The sequence below is a fragment of the Acartia tonsa genome, chromosome 13 (genome assembly GCF_053477335.1).
Source record: "Acartia tonsa isolate MP-2025a chromosome 13, ASM5347733v1, whole genome shotgun sequence".
Lineage (NCBI taxonomy): Eukaryota > Metazoa > Arthropoda > Copepoda > Calanoida > Acartiidae > Acartia > Acartia tonsa.
Genome location: NC_137272.1, coordinates 44,809,665 through 44,830,067, shown reverse-complemented (window position 1 = coordinate 44,830,067; position 20,403 = coordinate 44,809,665). Strand labels below are relative to the sequence as shown.

General features: G+C 34.6%; 1 protein-coding gene across 1 annotated transcript; it reads right to left on the bottom strand.

Annotated features, from left to right (window-relative positions):
- Positions 1-6,026: 6,026 nt before the first annotated feature.
- LOC145304737 (pyridoxal 5'-phosphate synthase subunit SNZERR-like) lies at positions 6,027-19,532 on the bottom strand. The gene is made up of 15 exons (XM_080146702.1): positions 19,402-19,532; positions 17,542-17,603; positions 16,404-16,463; positions 13,934-13,955; positions 13,574-13,595; positions 13,238-13,283; positions 12,416-12,527; positions 11,785-11,857; positions 11,025-11,082; positions 10,390-10,467; positions 9,762-9,882; positions 8,930-8,992; positions 7,993-8,042; positions 7,304-7,390; positions 6,027-6,447 (listed from the first exon to the last, which is right to left on the bottom strand). Exons 1-15 carry the CDS (start codon positions 19,430-19,432, stop codon positions 6,379-6,381), a joined length of 954 nt encoding a protein of 317 aa, XP_080002828.1. The 5' UTR covers positions 19,433-19,532; the 3' UTR covers positions 6,027-6,378.
- Between the last annotated feature and the right edge of the window lie 871 nt (positions 19,533-20,403).

Genomic DNA, 20,403 nt, shown 5'->3' with positions numbered 1-20,403 from the left:
ACAATTGCAAAGGACATTGCTCTAAGTATCATGTTTCTCATCAATACCTCTAATTTAGTATCATCAATTATGATAATATTCCTTGCTTGAGCACCTTGGAATTCCCAGAAATTTGATACTAATATTCCTTCAGGTTTGTTCATATATAATTTGAAGTCTGACACAACTGGTCTAGATGGGGAAAAGTGTTTGCTTAACCAATAGAAAATTGATTTGTTATTTACAGTTGTTAATACAACTACATCTTCCTTATGTTGAAGTGAGAAATATTTTTTTATTGCAGCAATGGCTATCAAATCAGGTGAAATACCATAAATATTATGATAGTAATAATTATGTCCACCGATGACGTTATTGTCAGGAAGTTTTGAAGAAGTATGAAAATTGAAAGCTTTAGAAAAATTGTATATTTGTTGGCTGTTTCGCAAGTTCTTGGTAAGATAAAAATTTAAAGCATTGTGATTCTTTTTCATAGTTTCTATCCACTTATCCCTCTCCCATATAGAGTAATCAACTAATTTTATTGCCATGCAAATTGTTTTCACAGAGCTAGGAAATCTAAATCTTCCAATTATCATTTCATCAATGAATAGGTGATCACAAAGATTGTCTCTTAGGAAGCCATTTAAAGGACCTATTATTTCATTTCTTCCCCATTTTTCCATTTCATCAAGTTTAAAGAGACTTTTTATTGTAATAACTCTTACATTAGGATAAGTTTCAAACTCTATCTTAGCAACCTCATCCATAACAGAATTAGGAGTTACATAAATATCTCCCAACCATTCATTTGTTATTGTTGTTAAATCAATGTAAAATATTATATCTTCATGATTGTCAGTGGCACACTTTTTTGCTCTTTCTTTCAAGACATATGTTTTTCCTGTACCATAGTCACCATCTATGATAAGGAACTTGGCTGTTGAGTGTACTGCTTGCAGTTGTTCATTATTGAGCATGTAAACAGGAACATTACTATCTATTGATATTCCATCAGACTTTCCTGTCAATGCTTTCTCAACTTCTTTGCTAATGGTAAATGGATCTGATATCAAATGATTAAATCTACTTGACTCTTTAATTGAAATTTGATATATCAGTTCAGCAACTAGATTTTCATATACTGTCTCATCATAACTCTCAGATGTAACAAGCTTGTGTTCAGATATCCACTTCAACCATGGTGTTACACCATCAACATCTTGTAGAATGAATTGCTGACAGTTGACACAAGGTATTTCTGCAGTTTTAACAATCTCTAGATAAGGAACACATGCAGCCCTGACAAACACCCAATCTTTAGAGAGCATCCCTCCAAATAATTTCTGCATGAATGAAAAGTGCTGTTTTGTTTGATCTGAAGCATTTTTCAGTAGTATAAGTTTGTCACCACTATCTTCTGGTCCAAGTTTTACCTCGATATTTATAATAGTTCTGTGTTCTGGAATAATGATTAGAGAATCCCATTCTGTGTTTGATTCTTGTAGCCTGTACTTAAAGAATTGATAGATATAAAATTTCTCTAGATTGCTTGTAGGACACTTATACAAGAATGTGTTTTCAATTTTGTTTTTAATATTGCCTTTTTCCTTTTTAAGCACCTATAATATGAAATGTTTTATATTTACAAAAATATATCAAAACCAAAAATATTTATGAAAAGGTAAATACTATTAATCTACAACTTCAGATGAACTTGATTTATCTATAAAACATTCCTTTTTAAACAGCCGGCTCTCTGAATCTTTTAATTGAAGTTTGTTTTCTTTCCATCTTAAATGTTCCTCTATGCATAAATCTAGTTCTTCCTTGGGAATATCTTCAATGTCCAACAATTCCTTTATTCTTTTTTCATGCTTATTAATATCTGCAGTTTGATCTTTTCCTCTGGTGTCTTTTCCTTTCTCAACTAATTGTTGAATACAGTCCCCTGCCTGAAAATTGTTTATGATGAATGATTCCATCTTTAAGTTTCTTGCTGCATTGACAAACTCATGGTGTAATTGTTCTTCGATATATTTATCTAAAAACTGATTATCTTGTTTCTCCCTCCCCTCTTTTCCTAACACATTTGGTTTCTTGGGAATTACAAAATAATTTGGAATAGCTATAACCTTACACTCTGGATCATAATAATAATCAGCTACTTTCTGTTTTATCTCTTCAATCTTTTCTTTGACTAATATTCTTTTATTGTCTCCTGCAGGACCTTGAAAATTTATACTCATTTTACTAAATTCTTCAGCCAAATTTGATGATTGAGAATCTTGTGAAAATAGCGGATAAATCCCAAATTGAAGGCCACAAGTGCTGGAACAATTTGCTACTGGGCCAGCTCCTTCCATTTTATAAACCTAAATTACATATTATACATTTAAATCATAAAACAATCTTGAAAAAATCTATTCCTCCTTGAATGATCAGGTAAATTGTCTATTCAACTTATTCAAAATTATTAGAAAATTGACTTTGACTTACTATAAGGTCGGAAATTCATTATCAAACAGGGGACTTGCACAAATTCTTTTAGCCCTCTAGCTCTTATAGGAACTGAGATAATAGGGGGGGGGCGCCCCCCCCCCCGACCGATTAAGGTGCGGCAAGGGGCCCGATTGTTAAGGGTTAAATACAACATATTTTAAGTAATAACCTTACTTCATTATAGAGATGATTTGCTTACTACATGTTTAATGTCTTTGGGATCACCATAAAAATTTTGGTGATTACATTACATAAAGATTTGATCAAAATATCTAAATATCAACATATGGATGTCCTAATAAAGGTTATAGAGTTGGTACACTTTCTTGTTTATACTTCACTAATTTAGGAATACTTATGTGCATAAATAGTTTGAAGTCCATAGGACAATTTTAACATTCTAAAGAAACAAATAGGATTGATTTCAATCTTTAGTCCTTAATACTATATTTACTACCTGTATATGCAGAATTTTAATACTAAGACCACATTTTAATCAAAATCTATATGCACAATTTTTTTTCATCTGAAATAAAAAGAGTTTGATATAATTTGATATATACATAAAACAAAGTCCTAAGAAAATTTTTTTTTTAAGCAAAGCTTTTTTATCTATAATATAAATTAGAACAATGTCTGTCTGAAGCTTATGATCTTAAGAACCTCTGAACTGATTTGGTTTACTATTCAAGGAATATCTAATTTTAAGGAAATCTTTTGCAAAACTACTTAATTACATTATATTGTTTAATGGGATAAAATACGATAATTATCACACATAAAAAAATTGTTGTTAAAAAGGTTAAAAGAAAACATATTCTGAATTGATGTTCATAGAGTTTATAGAGTTTATAGAGTTTCTAAGCTTCCTACATGTTATAACTGTTATAGGAATTATCATAAAAGTTTGAAATCAAAAGAATAATTCTAATATGTCTAAATTAAAAAAAAAGAGCTAACCATTACATAAAAATAACTAACAGTTACTGAGATACGGACAGACGGACTGATCCTAATTATAAAAGCTTTGCTTTAAAAATAGGTTTAAAATGATTATACTAAATATTAAATATGTTTATCTTTCACTGCTGGAGTTGATAGCATGATTAGACTAATTATATTTATTATATAGTTTTTTTAACATTTTATTAATGGAACACTTGTTTAATCTATGTAGGAAGAAAGTAAGTATTTTTCCAGTATGGCTTCCAATCTGAATAATATCCGTTGGATTAGAACCTGTTCTCAGTCTTTCTCTAAAAAAATGAATTGAATTTTTTTTAGGTGACAATAAAACTGTATTTAAACTTATAATTTTTCGTGTTACTATCCGCGGAAACTGTCTATAAAACGATGTGATGAATAACTATTTTGATTTTACCCAAGCAAGGATTTCTATATTTAATGTCCGTCCGTATGTAATGGTTACAAGTGCGCCAAAGGTTTTTTATTTTGGGGGGGGGGTAAATTTTTTAAGGGGGGGTAATTTGTTTTTGTGGGGGGCAAATTTTTTTTTAACCCCGGGGGTTAAGATTTGCTTGGGGGCCTCCTGAAATCTGTTGGCAGTGGTAATTTTTTGTAACCCCCCCCCCCCCAAATTCACCCCAGGGTTAAATCTTTTTAGGGGGGTAATCACCCCTTTACCCCACCCTTGGACGTCCTTGAATGGTTAGCACTTGTTTTTAATCTAGGCATGTTAGAATTGCCATACCGACTTCAATACTTGGGTAATGATTACTGTATTAATGAGGTACGATTAAGAAACCATGGCAACTATATAATCATTACCAGAAAGTCTGTCTGTTCATTTAAAGTTATAAAAATGTATGTCCTTAAACAAAATCCTGTTTTTCCGCAAGTTTGCGAAAAACTCGTACACAGTTTTTTTTATATTTCAAAATTATTATTCTGCATTTAAAGCTTCTATATTCTACTACAAGTTTTCATGTTCGTATGTTTTACCGTTTGATTCCAGAGCTTTACTTTTATAGATGTTATCATCCTTGTTTTTTTCTATTAAGTTGGTAACTATTTGTGACGTCTTTTCTAATATTTCACTCTGACAGTGTTGGCCCCCCATACATACATACATATAATTATATACTTATTAGTCAGGCATCTAAAGAGATAAGACAATGGCCATAAATTGATGTACATCCCCTATGATGATAAACAATATTACCCCTTATGTACATTAAAATTAGTGGTTGAAACGTTTGAACGGTCAACTTAATGAGCAAACCAATCAAAATTCAGCAAACTTATTAAAATAATATTTTTTTAAGCTGTTTTTTTATGAATTAAATTATATATCTCTCTGTCCTTAATATTCTAATTTTAGCGAAGCTTCTGTATAATTCATTTTGTCTGTCCTTCAGTCTGTCATGTTAGCCCATCTGTCATGTTAGCCCGTCTGTCATGTTAGCCCAACTGTCATGTTAGCCCATCTGTCATGTTAGCCCATCTGTCATGTTAGCCCGTCTGTCATGTTAGCCCATCTGTCATGTTAGACCGTCTGTCATGTTAGCCCATCTGTCATGTTAGCCCGTCTGTCATGTTAGCCCATCTGTCATGTTAGCCCGTCTGTCATGTTAGCCCATCTGTCATGTTAGCCCGTATGTCATGTTAGCCCATCTGTCATGTTAGCCCGTCTGTCATGTTAGCCCATCTGTCATGTTAGCCCGTCTGTCATGTTAGCCCATCTGTCATGTTAGCCCGTCTGTCATGTTAGCCCATCTGTCATGTTAGCCCATCTGTCATGTTAGCCCATCTGTCATGTTAGCCCATCTGTCATGTTAGCCCGTCTGTCAGTCCATCCATATTATGTGATTTCCTCGACTGCTATTAAGATAGACAGCTGAAATTTAAGGTGATGATTTCTTCTACCAATGAGCATCCAGTATTGAATATACTTGGTATGTCAAATATATACTAGCGGTTTCGCCCCTAGCCTCTAGGGGATTTGCCCCAAGAGGTAGTTGAAAAAAATAGGTACCCAACCACTCCCCAAGAAAATAGCTTAGAACCACCATAGGACCAGTAGTTATCTTCCCTGAAGAGTAGATTCCAATCGGTTCAGTCGTTACCGAGATCTTAAGCTTCAGACGGACGGATGGACGGACATCAAGATACTTTGTATTATAGATATGTAGATACTTGTTTTTTTTATAAAGGTTCGGTCTGCTTGTCCATCCATGATTTTCTTGTGCTTCGCAACTTATGGATGTTGTTATCCTTGTTAAAATATGTATGTTATATTAATTTATTTTTTTGTTATTAAGACTAAAGAAGAGGATAAAATTTTCACCGAATATACAATATTTCTAAATGAAATACTAAGCTTATGAAGTATTAGTTATTTATCGCATCTTAATATAAACAGCTTGCCACTGACATTAAAATGAAAAATTTAATGAAAGATTTAAACCAGTTTTTGAACAGAACTGGTAATAATTTTATAATTTTATTTTATTAAAACGTCGAAAATTGTGTTTGTAATCCTACACAATGCTATACAAGAATTTGCAGTATTATTTATGTGATAGTTTTATTTTAATTAATAACCCTATTTACTCTATATCAATAAATTTTGAGTATATAATATGTATAATAATAATATCATTATTTTGTAAAATATAACACATAAAAATAAGGGGAATATTACTTTTAAGTCAGGTTAGGTTAGGTTATATTGGGTACTTGGTATCCCTGCAGGGGTAGGAAAGGTAAGATATAGGTATAAAAACTACCCCAATTTATCATTACTAAACCGGCCAATTGGGGGAAAAGCAACAAAAAAAATTCTTTTAAAAAGTTCAATCATAGTTTTTTAGGTAGTTTCTTTGATTGCAATGCAATGGTAGATTTTCTTGATGTTAGTTAGTTAGTTGAATGTTGTTAGTTGACCGCCATAGTTTCCATTGTTCTGGTCATTTTGCTCTCTCTATTCTCCCACTTTGTTTTCATCTAGAAAATAGCAATATTGTTATCTATAACACAAAATAGAATGATTAGGATCTCGGTGAGCACTGAACCGATCGGATTCTACTCTTCAGGGTATATACCTATTGGTCCTGTGGTGGTTTTAAGCTATTTTCTTGGGGGGTGGGACACCTCCAACACCTCCAAAAAAGAAAATTCCCTTAACAAAACAAAATTGTTTTTAGGCAGTTACTTGACAATAAATGGCAGAACCAGAAATACTTAATTTTTTAAAATCAACTCTTGGGACAAAGCCCTTAGAGGCTAGAGGCGAAGCCGCTTGACCTATATGGTTCTCCTTAACAGTGAAGCTTTTCAAAGGTCTAGGGAAGGTTTAATACTACTTTGGAGGAGGGTACCAGTTTTGTTAGCCCGGGCCTTCGACCCCTATGGGCTACTATGCTAATGTCGTATGGGTGAGTTGCACTTGGACTGAACAGTCAACTTGTCAACTCAAGGCCAGACTCTTGGTCCTTCACCTCATACCCGTGGTACAGTACATTACAGACAACCAACTCTCTGTGATGCACGACCTTTGTCTGAGAAGTCCTAACTGTGCATGGTAACGAGTTGCGCCTGTTTTGGGCCAAGGCATTCCCCCCACTCTAACTATTTACGTCGCGCATTTGACATAGTAGCAGTGGGAACCAATTTTAACGTCTTAAGTTTTTGACGCGGTGTCGGACCGAGATTCGAACCTATCACCTTCCCGACGACGAGCGAATGCGCTACGTGTTGAGCCACGGTCGCGGGTTATGGGCTACTAAAACAGATTTTAATATATTAACTTTTCAATCTAATATCCGCGGAAAGCTGTCTATAATACAACGCGATAAGTTACCTGATCACAATTGATTCCAACCATAGGTTGTCCCAGATCTTCGCTAACTTCTGCCAGGATAGTTGGGTTATTGTAGTGGGTTACAGCCTACAAATAATCCCTTATCTAATACCTATACTTATACTACACAGAAACTCCCAATTTTGAATAACAACAAAATCCTTGCCCATTTCAGAGAACATCTAGTTGGGTTGTTATGGGTTACAGACTACAAATAATTCCTTTTAAGTAGTTAAGTCTGTGTGTTTGTCTGTATGATTTTACTGAAAGATCTCGCTAACCACTGAACTGATATGTTTTTCCTTTACAGTGAAGCTTCTTACAAGGTCCTGCGATGGTTATAGGTTTTTTTGGGTGCTATATTAATAAAGCTGGGTATGGTTTCAGGCTATTTTTCTGTCGTCCTTATCCCTTCAAATATAGAGCTCCTATATGCTAGATGCGCATCCGCTAGTTCCCTGTAATAAAGTAACAGGGTGTCTATCTGTCTGTATGTTTGTACTGATGGATCTTGCTAACCGCTGAACCGATCAGGTTCTCCGTTACAGGGTAGCTTCTCATAAAATAAATTTCTTTTTAAATCTATATAAGATAAAAAAAAAATAGGTTATCGAATTCAACTCCACCACTCTTCAAGTGCCACTTGAGGCCTCTAGGGACGTTGCTGCAAGTAGACATGAAATGAATACCTGGACACAAGCTCTTGCCCTTCTTTCTGGATTTCCACTCTTGAAGATTCCTTTTATAAACATTATTTTTATTTAAGTATCAGAATGTCTGTCTGTCCGTCTAAATGTGTCTGCGGCCCATAAACTGCTGAACTGATATTTGAAGAAAGAGTAAAGCTACAACTTTATACAAATTTTTGTAAAATTATATTGGCCAATGTCCCCTCCTCCATGTATTGTAAACAAGAGTCCTGAGTTGGATTCTTAAAAAAAAATTTGCCCCACTAATCGCTTAGTGGGGCAAAACTGTTTTCGTGAAAAATCCTCAAAAATCACATAAAAAATCTACAAAATGAAATAAAATATTATGTTAATAACCCTTCTATGATTTTGTTAAATTTTTGTAGATTTTTAATGTGATTTTGGTGGATTTTTCACAAAAACAATTTTGCCACACTAAGCGATTTGTGGGGCAAATCTTTTTTAAGAATCCACCTCAGATATTCAGACAGGAATGGGATATTGGGATGATTATTATACAATATACAAGTCCCTAAAGTTTTATAATATCGTTTACTTATTAGTTGGCTTAACAACTTTGGAGACTTTTATTAAATATTGATTGGTTGGTTCATTAAGTTGAGTGTCCAAACGTTTCAACCACTTATTGCTTTTCTTTAGTCAATTTCTCTATGTGTATCTTTGGATCTTTGCCATTCTATATTATCTATAAAGTCAATTCTTTTTCTTTTATAATTTAAAAGCATTTTTGTTAGCCCCGAGATGCGGAAAGCACGGGAAAGCACAAAACTGGTTTTAATATTATGATTGTACATTTTTATATTCGTAGAAAACTGGATATAATACGATACGATGTATGAATTCTCAATGTGACTGAGAACCGGTTCTTATTAACTGGATAATAATCGGATTCGAAGCCATAATGGGAAATGTTTACCTGAGCCGACGAAAACACCATCCACTCCCATTTGCATCAGAAGACTGACATCTGCTGGTGTTGCTAAAATAATTCAAATAATTATAAACAGACAATAAACAGATTTTGAAAAGGTTATCTCTTTTTTTAGAAATTTCCTTTGAAGTAAAATAAAAAATAGGGAGGGGGGGGGGGTAGTTCTTCGTTTTTTTGTTTATTACTTTAGGTCAGTTTAGGTTAGGCATAGGGAAGATCCGCAGGGTTAAGGCACCGAAGGATTAATTTTTTTTCAAAGATAGGGGGGAACCACCCTTTAAATTCTTTCTTATTGATTCAGGCTCGTTTTTTTTTAAATCTACAACTTTTTTAATGGATTGTAATGGGAAATAATTGAAATTTTGAATACTATTTTGGCCATTTAATTATAAAAAAAATTAAAAATTTTTTGCATGATGTTAGCCTGTCGGCTTGCTGTTGAGGGAATTAAAAGGTATCGGGTTCGAGTTTTATTGAAAGCAACTTTACGTCATATTAAATTAGTATGAGAAATGTCCATGCCCTTAAACAGGCGCCACTCAAAACCAGACATGATTAATACTTCTAGGCAAATATTATGCAATTAATAATATTTATCGTATCGTATCGTATTCTAAACAGCTTACCACGGATATAAAAATGTACAATTATAAGTTTAAAATCAGTTTTTTTTGCTAAAAATACTTGTTTTATATGATTGTACATTTTTATATTCGTAGAAAGCTGGTTATAATACGATGCTAGACAAAGTTTTTTCGTATGGATGAGAACCAGTTCCTATCCACCGGATTCAAATGAATACGAGAAAAACAATTACCTATTCCGCCGGCTGCAAAGTTGACCACAGGCAGCCTTCCTCTCTTGGCAGTTTCTTTCAACAGTTTATAATCAACTTCTAGCTCGCGGGAATAAGCACGCAGCTCGTTGTCATCCATACCCTTAATATTCACAGGGGTGTCAAGGAATAAGACAATGGGCAATAAATTAATATATAGCCACAACAATACGTCAATAGAATAGGTAGGCCAAAAGCAGTGACATCTTTCCCCATTTTGCTAGGGTTCTAAACACAGCTAGTTACAGGAATCATTATTACAATTTTAAATTGATTGAACAATTCAAACATGCCGATGCCTATATTAACGCTATTAGATTAGGACCGATGGACAAACAGACAGATTATAGAGTAGCTTCGCTATAAAAAAAAGAAGGTAGATATCTGTAGTGCAAAAGTAAAATGGGGATTGAAGTCACCACTTTTGGCCTACCTTTTCTTTTGACTTCATAAAATACCCTATAATCCATTTCTTTTCCAAGGTGTTTCTTTCCCCCTTCCCTTTTTTACTTTCCCTCTATTATGACGTCAACAGAACAGGTAAGCCAAACGCGGTATCGTTTATCCCCATTTTCTTAGGGCAGTAAACACAGCTACAAAAGAAGTTTACCTGGGCCTTCAGGATTTGACTTTGAATAGTTCTGGCATGCTTCACGGCATTAACCACGTCCCCTGTACCTGCCTCACCCTACACATAATTTTGTTTATCATTATTGGGGATGTATATAAATTTTTCGTGTATTGTCTTATCCCAATATTCACCACGTTCCCTGTCCCTGCCTCCCCCTACAGATAATAATAACATATTAAAGAGTGGCTGCGCTGGTACCCAAAGTTTTATAATCAAGATTTCCCCAAAACTTTGAGTACTATCATTAAATTTTGATTGGTTAGGTCCTAACTAGTATTGTCAAAACTTTCACTCAATCTACAAAGGGGTAAATTTCTATATTATCATTAGGGACGTATATCAATTTATCCCTTTTTCCCCACGTCCCATGTCCCTGCCTCCCCCTACAGTTAATAATAGTATTTTCTCGTATCGTATTAATAACAGCTTTCCGCGGATATAGAATGTACAATTATATGATTAAAACCAGTTTTAACTGGTTTTAATCTTATAATTGTACATTTTTATATTCGTAGAAATATTTGTAAATTTGTTTATCATCTTTGGGGATGTATATGTCAATTTGTTATGCATTGTCTTATCCCTTAATATCCCTGATATGTATAATAGAGTACCTTAGTTCTAATCATAGCTGCTCCCTCGCTAATTCTTCTTAAAGCTTCTCCAAGATTTCTACAAATATATCCTTATACTAAAGTAATAGGATGTTTGTCTGTTTGTTTGTCTGTCTGTGTGTCTGTACCGTAGGATCTCGCTAACCTAGCTTCTCATAGGTCCCGGGAATATTTATAACTATTTTCTTGGGGGTTGGGACACCCCAAACCCCCCTAAAAAATGAAAAATACCCCACCCCCTAGAGGCTAGGGGTGAAGCCGCTAGTATTTTAATAAGATTACAAAAATCTATAGAATTTTTTGGTAGCTGTGTTTAGTGCTGTAGGAAAATGGGGATAGATGTCACAGCTTTTAGGTATAGGATATCTCCTGACTTCAATAGAATAGTTAGGCCAAAAGCAGTGACATCTATCCCCATTTTGCAGTGTAGCTCCTCATAGGTTCTGGGAAGGTTTATTGCTATTTTGGGGTATGGTCCCCCCCCCCCCAAAAAAAAAGTCAAGAATAATATTTTAACTAAAATGGAATCTGACACACAGAGAGATAGGGGACAATGGGCTGTTTATTACTTTCAGTCCCCATAGCTTAACAACTTTGGAGACTTTTGCTAAATTATAATTTGTTGGTTTATTAAGTTGAGTATTCAAACTTTTCAACTAGTAATTTTAGTCTACAGAAGGGTAATTGTGTTTGTCATCATTGGGGATGTACATCAATTTATCGGCCATTGTCTTATCCCTATAGATCCCTAAAATGCTACCTGGCCCCACAAACAAAGGGAATCTGAAACTTATTCTTGTCAATATGGAACTCGTTATCTGCTGGTGACAAAACTGTAAAAAAAACAAGGATATCAACATACATAGATCGAAGAACAAAAAGACACAATAAATTATAGAGCAGATGTGCAGTTGTCATAAAAATTAAAAATGAGAAGAAAAAACACACAAACTCAATAAAAATGATGAGTTTTATTTTTAAAGCAAGACCGGCTCTGCGAAGGACCAAGTAAATTATATACGTGATGGCCTTTGGTACAGGGAATCATCACTAAAAATTTCAGCTGTTTGTAAATAAGCATTCGATAAATCACATTTCCACCGATTGATTAAAATGAATTAATTAGTAGCTTCGCTTAAAAAATCTAGGTATGTTAAGCAATGATGAATTATAATTTTTTTCCGCTGGATTAGAACCGGATCTGAGCAATACTGACAATTTTCCACGAATAATAAAATTAATGCCAGTTTTGTTAGACATGCCTTCAAAACTGGAATTATACTTTTTCATTTTAATATTCGCGGAAACGCAATAAACAACAAACAAAGGATATCTCCGTTACGGATGGACGTACAGACAAATCATAAAAATAGCGTAGCTGCGCTGCGCACCTTCAGATTCGTCAATCATGTCGACACCAATTTCTTGCAGAATTTGCGCCTCTGCAAAATGACCAATACGCACTTTGGCAAAAACTGGAATTGACACGGCAGCCATTATCTCCTAGAAACAATAAAAAGGGCGGTCAACATCCCTAGGGTACATTGGACTGTAAATTACACTGGTACCCAAAGTTTTATAATTACACTCTTATATTTGTTGGCTCAAAAACTTTGGGTACCTTTATTTAATTTTTCATTGGTTAGTTTTAAAATTTTCAACCAATAAAATTAATCTTAAGAAGGGGTATTCTTGTTTATTATTATTGGAAATATATATAAATTTATCGTCGATTAAATTAAAATCGATCTATGCAACAATATTTACATAAAAGTAACAGGATATCTGTTTGTCTGTCAGTAGCAAAGAATCTTGCTACCCGCTGGGCCGATATGTTTTCTTTTTACAGCGATGCTTTGGTCTTTTCTTTATCTTTTGTGAAATAAAATTGATGGTTGTCTTATAGTAAGAGTGGATGGATTTTTCCTAGAACTAACCCTTCAGGGCCTATACCAGCCTAACCCTGTGTGACTTCCTAGTACGCAATTTAACCTAACCTGAACTAAAGTAATAAATGAAAAAAAAAATTAAATACTAGGGGGAGATAGACACGTGACGTCATAAAAATGAGGGATTCTCCATCTATTTTAGGGGTTTTATTTCCCACTTCTCCTCTCATCTCCCTACTTTAAATAAAACTGAGGGGGAGGAGTGAGTTCTGTGCTTGACTAAGCACTTTTAGGGAAACTACCTCCTGATAATGTTTAATGTACCTTGATAAGTTTTGGATCTGTCATCCTTGCTATTCCTCCATCTTTCCTACAAACACACACAAGATATTATAAAACAAGGATGACAACACCCATAAAAGCACAGCTATGAAACGGTAGGACAAACAAATATTAACACTTGTAGAGTGTCAGAACTGAATTATCAGAATATAAATGTATTCAAGTCGAAACAAAAGGGTGAGTAAATTTGTTGAAAAACTATTCGTACAAAACTGGATATAATACGATGCTAGACATAGTTCTTTTTGTATGGATGAGAACCAGTTCTAATCCACCGGATATTAATCGGTTTCGAATGAATACGTAAATAAAAATTACCTAATATCTGCTGGTACTCTCTCTAAAAACAAATAGAATTTCATTAATATAATTTAATAATCTAGGATATTTAAAAATGTTTTAGTTTTGTTTTATTTACTAGTTGCTGCGCCCCTAACCTTTAAGGGAGGACCAATATATCAAAAACATAGCCTTAAACCATCCCAAGACATGTGTATATAAACCTACCCTGATAAGTAATTATAAAAATGTATTCTTAAGTAGAACAAGGATGACAACATCAATTAGTAGCGAGAAAATTACATTTCTCCTGTAGCTTTTTGAACTGGCGGACAAGCAGACGGCTGGACGTGAGATAAAGTGAATTATATAGTAGCTTCACCACCAGTAAAAACTTACCCAAAGCCATGACAGCAACTGCCTACAAACAAGAAAAATAATTTTATAATTTTATCCAAAAAAATTAAATATAAAAGATATTTCTTTAGCGACGAAGCCCTTATGTCCTACTTTTGATTCTTGTGACGTCATAAAAATGAGCAATAATCCATCTCTTATTTTAGGGGTTTCCTTTCCCACTTCTCCTGTCATCTCCCTCATTTCTATGACGTCACAGGAATCAAAAGTAGGACAGATTGGGCTTCGTCTTCTTTGAGCCAGGGATCTTTAAGGATAAGACAATGGACGACAAATTTAAATACATCCACAAAATTATTGGTTTAAATGTTTGGAAACTCCAATTTTAAACCAATTAATCAAGATTTCAAAAAAAACTTTGGGTCAAACCAATAATTTTTATCTAGAGAAGGGGTAAGCTTGATCACAGTGTTGCGGAGCCGGCAGCCGTTGAGCCGCCATATTTTGCTGGAGCCGGAGCCGTAATTTTCGTTTTGAAAAAGGGCTCCGGCTCCGGACTAGATAAATGAAGAGATTTTTTTATAAATTATAATTTGGTAACTCTGTTTTGTCATGTGCAAATGCACCTTTTAAGTTTTACAAAAATTGAACTTTTATAACCTTCAAAAGTCAAAAATATGTCGAGTTTTTCTTGATTTTAGGTCGGAGCCGAAGCCAAATCCGGAGCCGGGGCAGCCATCATCATAGACGGCTCCGCGTATCCGTAGCCGGAAACGGAGCCGCACCAAAACCAAATGGCTCCGCAACGCTGCTTGATCATTATCATTGAGAATATACATCAATTTATCATCCATTGTCTTATCCCAAAGGATCCCCAAATATGTCCTATGTATATTTTTAGTCAATTGAGCATAAAATCACATAAAAATTTGTTATTAAACAAGGATGACAGCATCCATAAGTAGCGAAGCTCAGAAATTATGAATGTATATTATGAATATATTTACAATATACCAGTGTCCATAGGCGTCCAAGGGGGGGGGGGGGTAATGGGCCATTTGGCACCCCCAAACGATTATGGGGGGGGTAATTACCCCCCCCCAAAATAAATGTTCTTTAAAAAATTGAATGTTCTTAAAAAAAAAATTTACTGAAAATTTTTTTTTTTGGGGGGGGGGATCTATGATGTAATTGTAAAGCACTGAAGATTCCATAAAATAGATACCTAACTAAATTAAATATTTTATTAAATAATGAAAAAGAATTTCTATAGGCGATTTCTTTTGGGAGGATGTCAAGGTGTCTCAAAACTAGTTATAAAACTTACCAGGACCTATAAGACGCTTCACTTTAAAGTATAATCATATTGGTTCATTGGTTAGTGAGTTACACGCGGCTAACGTGAGGCTTCCTATCCCTGAATAAACCTTACTTACTACTTTATGTTATAGGATAGTACTTAATAGATTAGGTAGGTGCTTTTTTTACATAATTAAATTACCCCCCCCAAAAATTTTACCCCCGGGGTAAATTAGTTTGGGGGGGGTAATTACCCCCCCCCCCAACAGATTTGGGGGGATTATTTACCCCCCCCCCCAACAGACTTTAGGGGGGGTAATTACCCCCCCCAATCAAATTTTACCCCCGGGGTAAAAATTTTGGGGGGGGTAAAAAAAAATTTCGGCGCGCTTCGCGCGCCATTTTACCCCCCCCAAACACGAATTACCCCCCCCCCTAAAATTTTTTACCCCCCCCCCCAAAAAAAGCTTGGACGCCCCTGCCAGTGTCATCCTATATATTTGATGAAATAGGGAAATGACGAAAACTTCAAAATCATGCAACCTTTAAATCACGAAAAATTAAAATCTAGGAATCGATCTAGCACCACAATTTATAAACAAATCTTAATGAAACTTGATAGAAATATGTAGAATATGAGCATATTCAATCCCTGATAAATATCCGCAAATCCTGAATAGGAATTGAGAAAACAATAGAAAACCTAAAAATCTAGGAATCGATCTAGCACCCCTATTAATTTAAAAATCGTAAAAAACTTAAGGAAAATATGTAAAATGTAAATTTAAGCAATCCCTATAAATCTCAGCCCATTATCTTAAAAAGGAGTTGAGAAAATCACAAAAACATGAAATTGTAGGAATCGATCTAGCACCCCAAATGACAGACAGATAGACAAAACAATGTAGATGTAGATGGGCATATGTTATAAGAATCTTCACTAAAAATTTTAGCTGTCTATCTTTTCTAGGAGCCGAGAAAATCACGTTTCCCCCACTATGTCTCAGACGGACGGAACGACGGACGGACATTTCGAATAATAGAGTAGCTTCGCTACTAAAAGGTTAAACATCTTCATGTTTAAAATGGACGTACTGACATTCAAGTAATAATATTAGAGTTGCTACGCTTTCTAAATTGTACTAACTGTCTGTGACGTACGGCCGGACCGACCCTAATTATAAAAAAAGCTTTGCTTTTAAAAATTGCTTACCCCCGCCTCCTGTGCAATTTTGGCTTGTTCTGCATTGATAACGTCCATTATCAAACCTCCCTAAATAGAATAAGAATAGAAACCACCACCCTCTCAAAAGCCCCTCGAGAAAAATTAACTCTACCAAAAAATGATTTTTAAAACCTTTTCATTTTAAAACTACAATTGAAAGTAAAGGGGTCGACTTAAACCTCAAGGGACCCTAGAGGCCTATAGGAGCGTAGCCGCTAGTCCTTATAATATAGTAACTGGATGTCTGTCTGATTGTTTGTTTGTATGAACTGAAGGATCTCGCTAACCGCTGAACTGTTATGGTTCTCCTTTACATCCCCATGATCATACACAAAATTACCCCATCTGTAGCTTACAATTAGTGGTTAAATAAATTAATGAACCAACGAATCAAAATCTAATAAAAGTCCCCAATGTTGTTAAGCCAACGAATAAACCATTATCAAACCTCCCTAAATAGAATTTTAATAACAAGGATGATAACATCCATTATCAAACCTCCCTAAATACAATTAGAATAATAACAAGGATGATAACATCCATAAAAACGAAGCTCACCAAATCATCGAGACACCTATTATATAAAGTAGTAAGCTATTTTAGTCTGTAGCGAAGGATATCTGTAACCGCTGAACCGATATGGTTCTTCTTTACAGAGTAGCTTCTCATAGGTCCTGGGAAGGTTTTTATCTATTTTGGGGGAGGGTACCACCATCCTCTCAAAAGCCCCTAGAAAAAAGATTTTTAAACCCTTTTCATTTTAAAACTACAATTGAAAGTAAAGGGGTCGATTTAAACCTCAAGGGACCCTAGAGGCCTATAGGAGCGTAGCCGGTAGTCCTTATAATATAGTAACTGGATGTCTGTCTGTTTGTTTGTTTGTATATGCCGAAGGATCTCGCTAACCGCTGAACTGTTATGGTTCTCCTTTACATCCCCATGATCATTCACAATCTTAGTATAGAACAGCTTGCTTTACTTATGCTTTGCTAAAGTCAAATTGTCAAATAATTTTGTTTTACCCTTGCCATGTGTAGATTACAATTAGTGGTAGAAACGTTTGGACACTCAACTTGGTGAACCAACCAATCAAAGTTCAATAAAAGTCCCCAAAGTTTTGTCTTACCTTAGCCATTTGAGCAAGGCCACTCTTCAGGGTAAAAGCTGCGGCCTCAGCATCGCTGGCTTCTAAAAACAAGAATGACAACATCTATGAATAGCGAAGCACAATAAAATTATAGATGGAGAATAAGAGTGAAACACTAGAAGGAGAAAGGGTTAAATAACTGTATCTCCCCATATCGCGTCAACCTTTTGAATCTATTGGGTCATTGAAAATCAATCAATGGTGTCGCTAATATTAACACAGCCAAGTTGCAGAAAATAATTTAGAAGCAGACGAAAGAGGTCTTTGAAAAAGAAAAGGAGTTAGTTGTCTGTATACATATCTATACTATAGATCTGTTGATGGAGAAACTGATTGTCAGTTATAGAGCAGATGTTTAGTGCTATAGAAAAAGTAAAAATATACTAAAAATGTAACTGTACAAAGTGTCTCAAAAATCAACCATGTGACTAAAAAAGAGATGGATAATCCCTCATTTTTATGACGTCACATGGTTGATTTTTGAGATACTTTGTCCAGTTACCAATTTTTTTTTACATCAAATGTGTCTTTTGAAGCATGACCTACAGACGTGACCGAAGGACTTAATAATTAAAGTCTAAATTAATAAAGAGAATACACACACAAAAATTGTTGTTAATCTTGAACAGCAACCGAGAAATTTACGTCTTCCTCATTCTGTTTCTTAAAGACGGACGGGAGGACATATAGAATTGTAAAGATTAAAACAAGTTTTATTATCGCTGTTGGGCTGAAGGCCCTGGGCTAACGAAACTAGTCTAAAAATAAGATATTACAATTAAGACGAAGAAAGTCCCTTAATGACGTCATAAAAATGAGGAGGGGAGGAGTGGGAAAGAAAATCCCTAAAAAAGAGATGGACAATCCCTCGTTTTTATGACGTAACATGCTGATTTTTGAGGGACTTTATCGTCTTCTATTTGGTGTGCACAGCGTTTTACCAGGGGGAGGGGGGGGGGGGGCTTAAAGCTCACCCAAAAGTCTGACACTAACTCTTATACAAAAATAAATGTATTAAGCCGTTTAAGGCTATTGGCTCTGTCGCTAATTTAAAAAAGAGATTTCTTTTTTTATAATGATTTAATTGATTTTCCAGTGTGGCTTTGAAAGCGATTAACATCCGCTGGATTAGAACCGTTTCTCATCCATGTATAGCATCGTATTACAGACCATTTTCCAAGAATATCAAAATAAAAATCATATAATCAACAACATGTTTTTAGCCAAAGCCTTGAATACAAAACTGGTTTTAATTTTATAATTTTTATTTAATATCCGCAAAGAGCTGTCTATAATGATCAAGGCTGACATTATACATAAGTTGCGAAGAACAAAACTCATAGATTGACAAAGGGCAAGGTGATGCTTAAGAGCAGACATTCAATGACCATAAAAAAAACATGAAAATAAAGAGAATGAGAAAGAATGATAAAAAATCACGAAATTTTTAGCATGACCGACAAAAAAGTTGTAAACTTGCTCAGGGATCTAAAGGGATAAGACAATGGCCGATAAATTAATATCCAATAAACATCTCCAATAATGATAAACAATAACCCCTTCTGTAGATCACAATTGGTGGATAAAACTAATTGGACACTAATCTTAACGAACCGACCATCAAAATTTAATCAAATTCAAGTTCAAAACTTTGGAGACTAGTGTAATAATAGCCCAATGCCCCCCCCCCCCCTGATACTTGCTGTTTATATCTTTATCAAAACACATCTGCAATCTATCTTAAACAGCAGTTGAGAAAACTCTGATTTCCTATTTTCGGATGACAAACACAGTGAATTACATAAAAGCTTCGCTTATAAAATTGAATCATTATCAAACCTGCGTTAAATCCATTGACAACTTTCTCCATTGTAAGATGCTTCTGTTATGAATGCTAGTAAAAGACTGAATTCAAAATTGAATTAGAATTAAAAATATTAACTTAAGATGATTATATGTAATTATGAAAAATATAACAAAACACATATATAGGAGTCACATTGTTATTGCTTAAGCATTATAAGAATTTGATCGTTAAGGCAATGTTATTTTTTTGGTGTGTCCTTCATCTTATATAAGAGATGGGAGAAAAGGGGGTTTTCCCCATCTCTTTTGAAGAGATTTTCTTCCCCCCTTCCCTTTTTCGGGAAAGAAAAATATGACGTCACTGGAGTCGTGTTCCTCAAAATTAATACAAATTCGGGACAGTTTTTATTGTGTCAGCTTGTGGGTTTTAGTGCTCTATTTTCACTTTGAGAGAAAGCACTTCAGATTTTTAAAAACTAAAACACTAGAGGGGGAAAGGGTTAAACAACTGTATTTCCCTATCCCAATGACCTTGTGCCGACTTTCAATTGGGTCTTTAAAAATCAGCCAATGGTGTCGGGAATAATAACACAGCCATTTAGCTGAAAACAATTTGGTAGCAGACAAAAAGGTCTTTGGAAAAGGGGGGGAGGTAGTTATCTATATATGCATCTACTATATACCTAAAACTACCTTCCAACAGCTTAAGCATAAAAATATTATAAAGCACATATAAGATGCAATATTGATAAGTAATCTTATTAACAAATGTGTTAAATTATTTAATAACTGCAGGGAGGGAGGGCACATTGGACAGTAAATTACACTGGTACCCAAAGTTTTATAACATCATTATTTTTTGTAGTTCTAATTTGTATTGGTTATTTCCAAACTAAAAGTGACAAAAATTTTCAACCAATAATTTCGATCTACAGAAGATGTATTTTTGTTTGTCATTATTTGGGATGTATATCAATTTATCGACCATTGTCTTATCCCTTAAGATCCCTGAACATTAAGCATTTATGTTGTTGT

What these genes read in the sequence shown, in the direction of transcription:
- LOC145304737 (XM_080146702.1), bottom strand. Translation starts at nt 19,432, where the DNA reads ATGGAGAAAGTTGTCAATGGATTTAACGCAG. An exon ending in AAATTGCACAGGAGGCGGGG is followed by an intron (nt 13,956 to 16,403) that starts GTAAGCAATTTT and finishes TCTTGTTTGTAG; the next exon opens with GCAGTTGCTGTCATGGCTTT. An exon ending in TTGGAATCAATTGTGATCAG is followed by an intron (nt 6,448 to 7,303) that starts GTAACTTATCGC and finishes GCTATTTTCTAG; the next exon opens with ATGAAAACAAAGTGGGAGAA.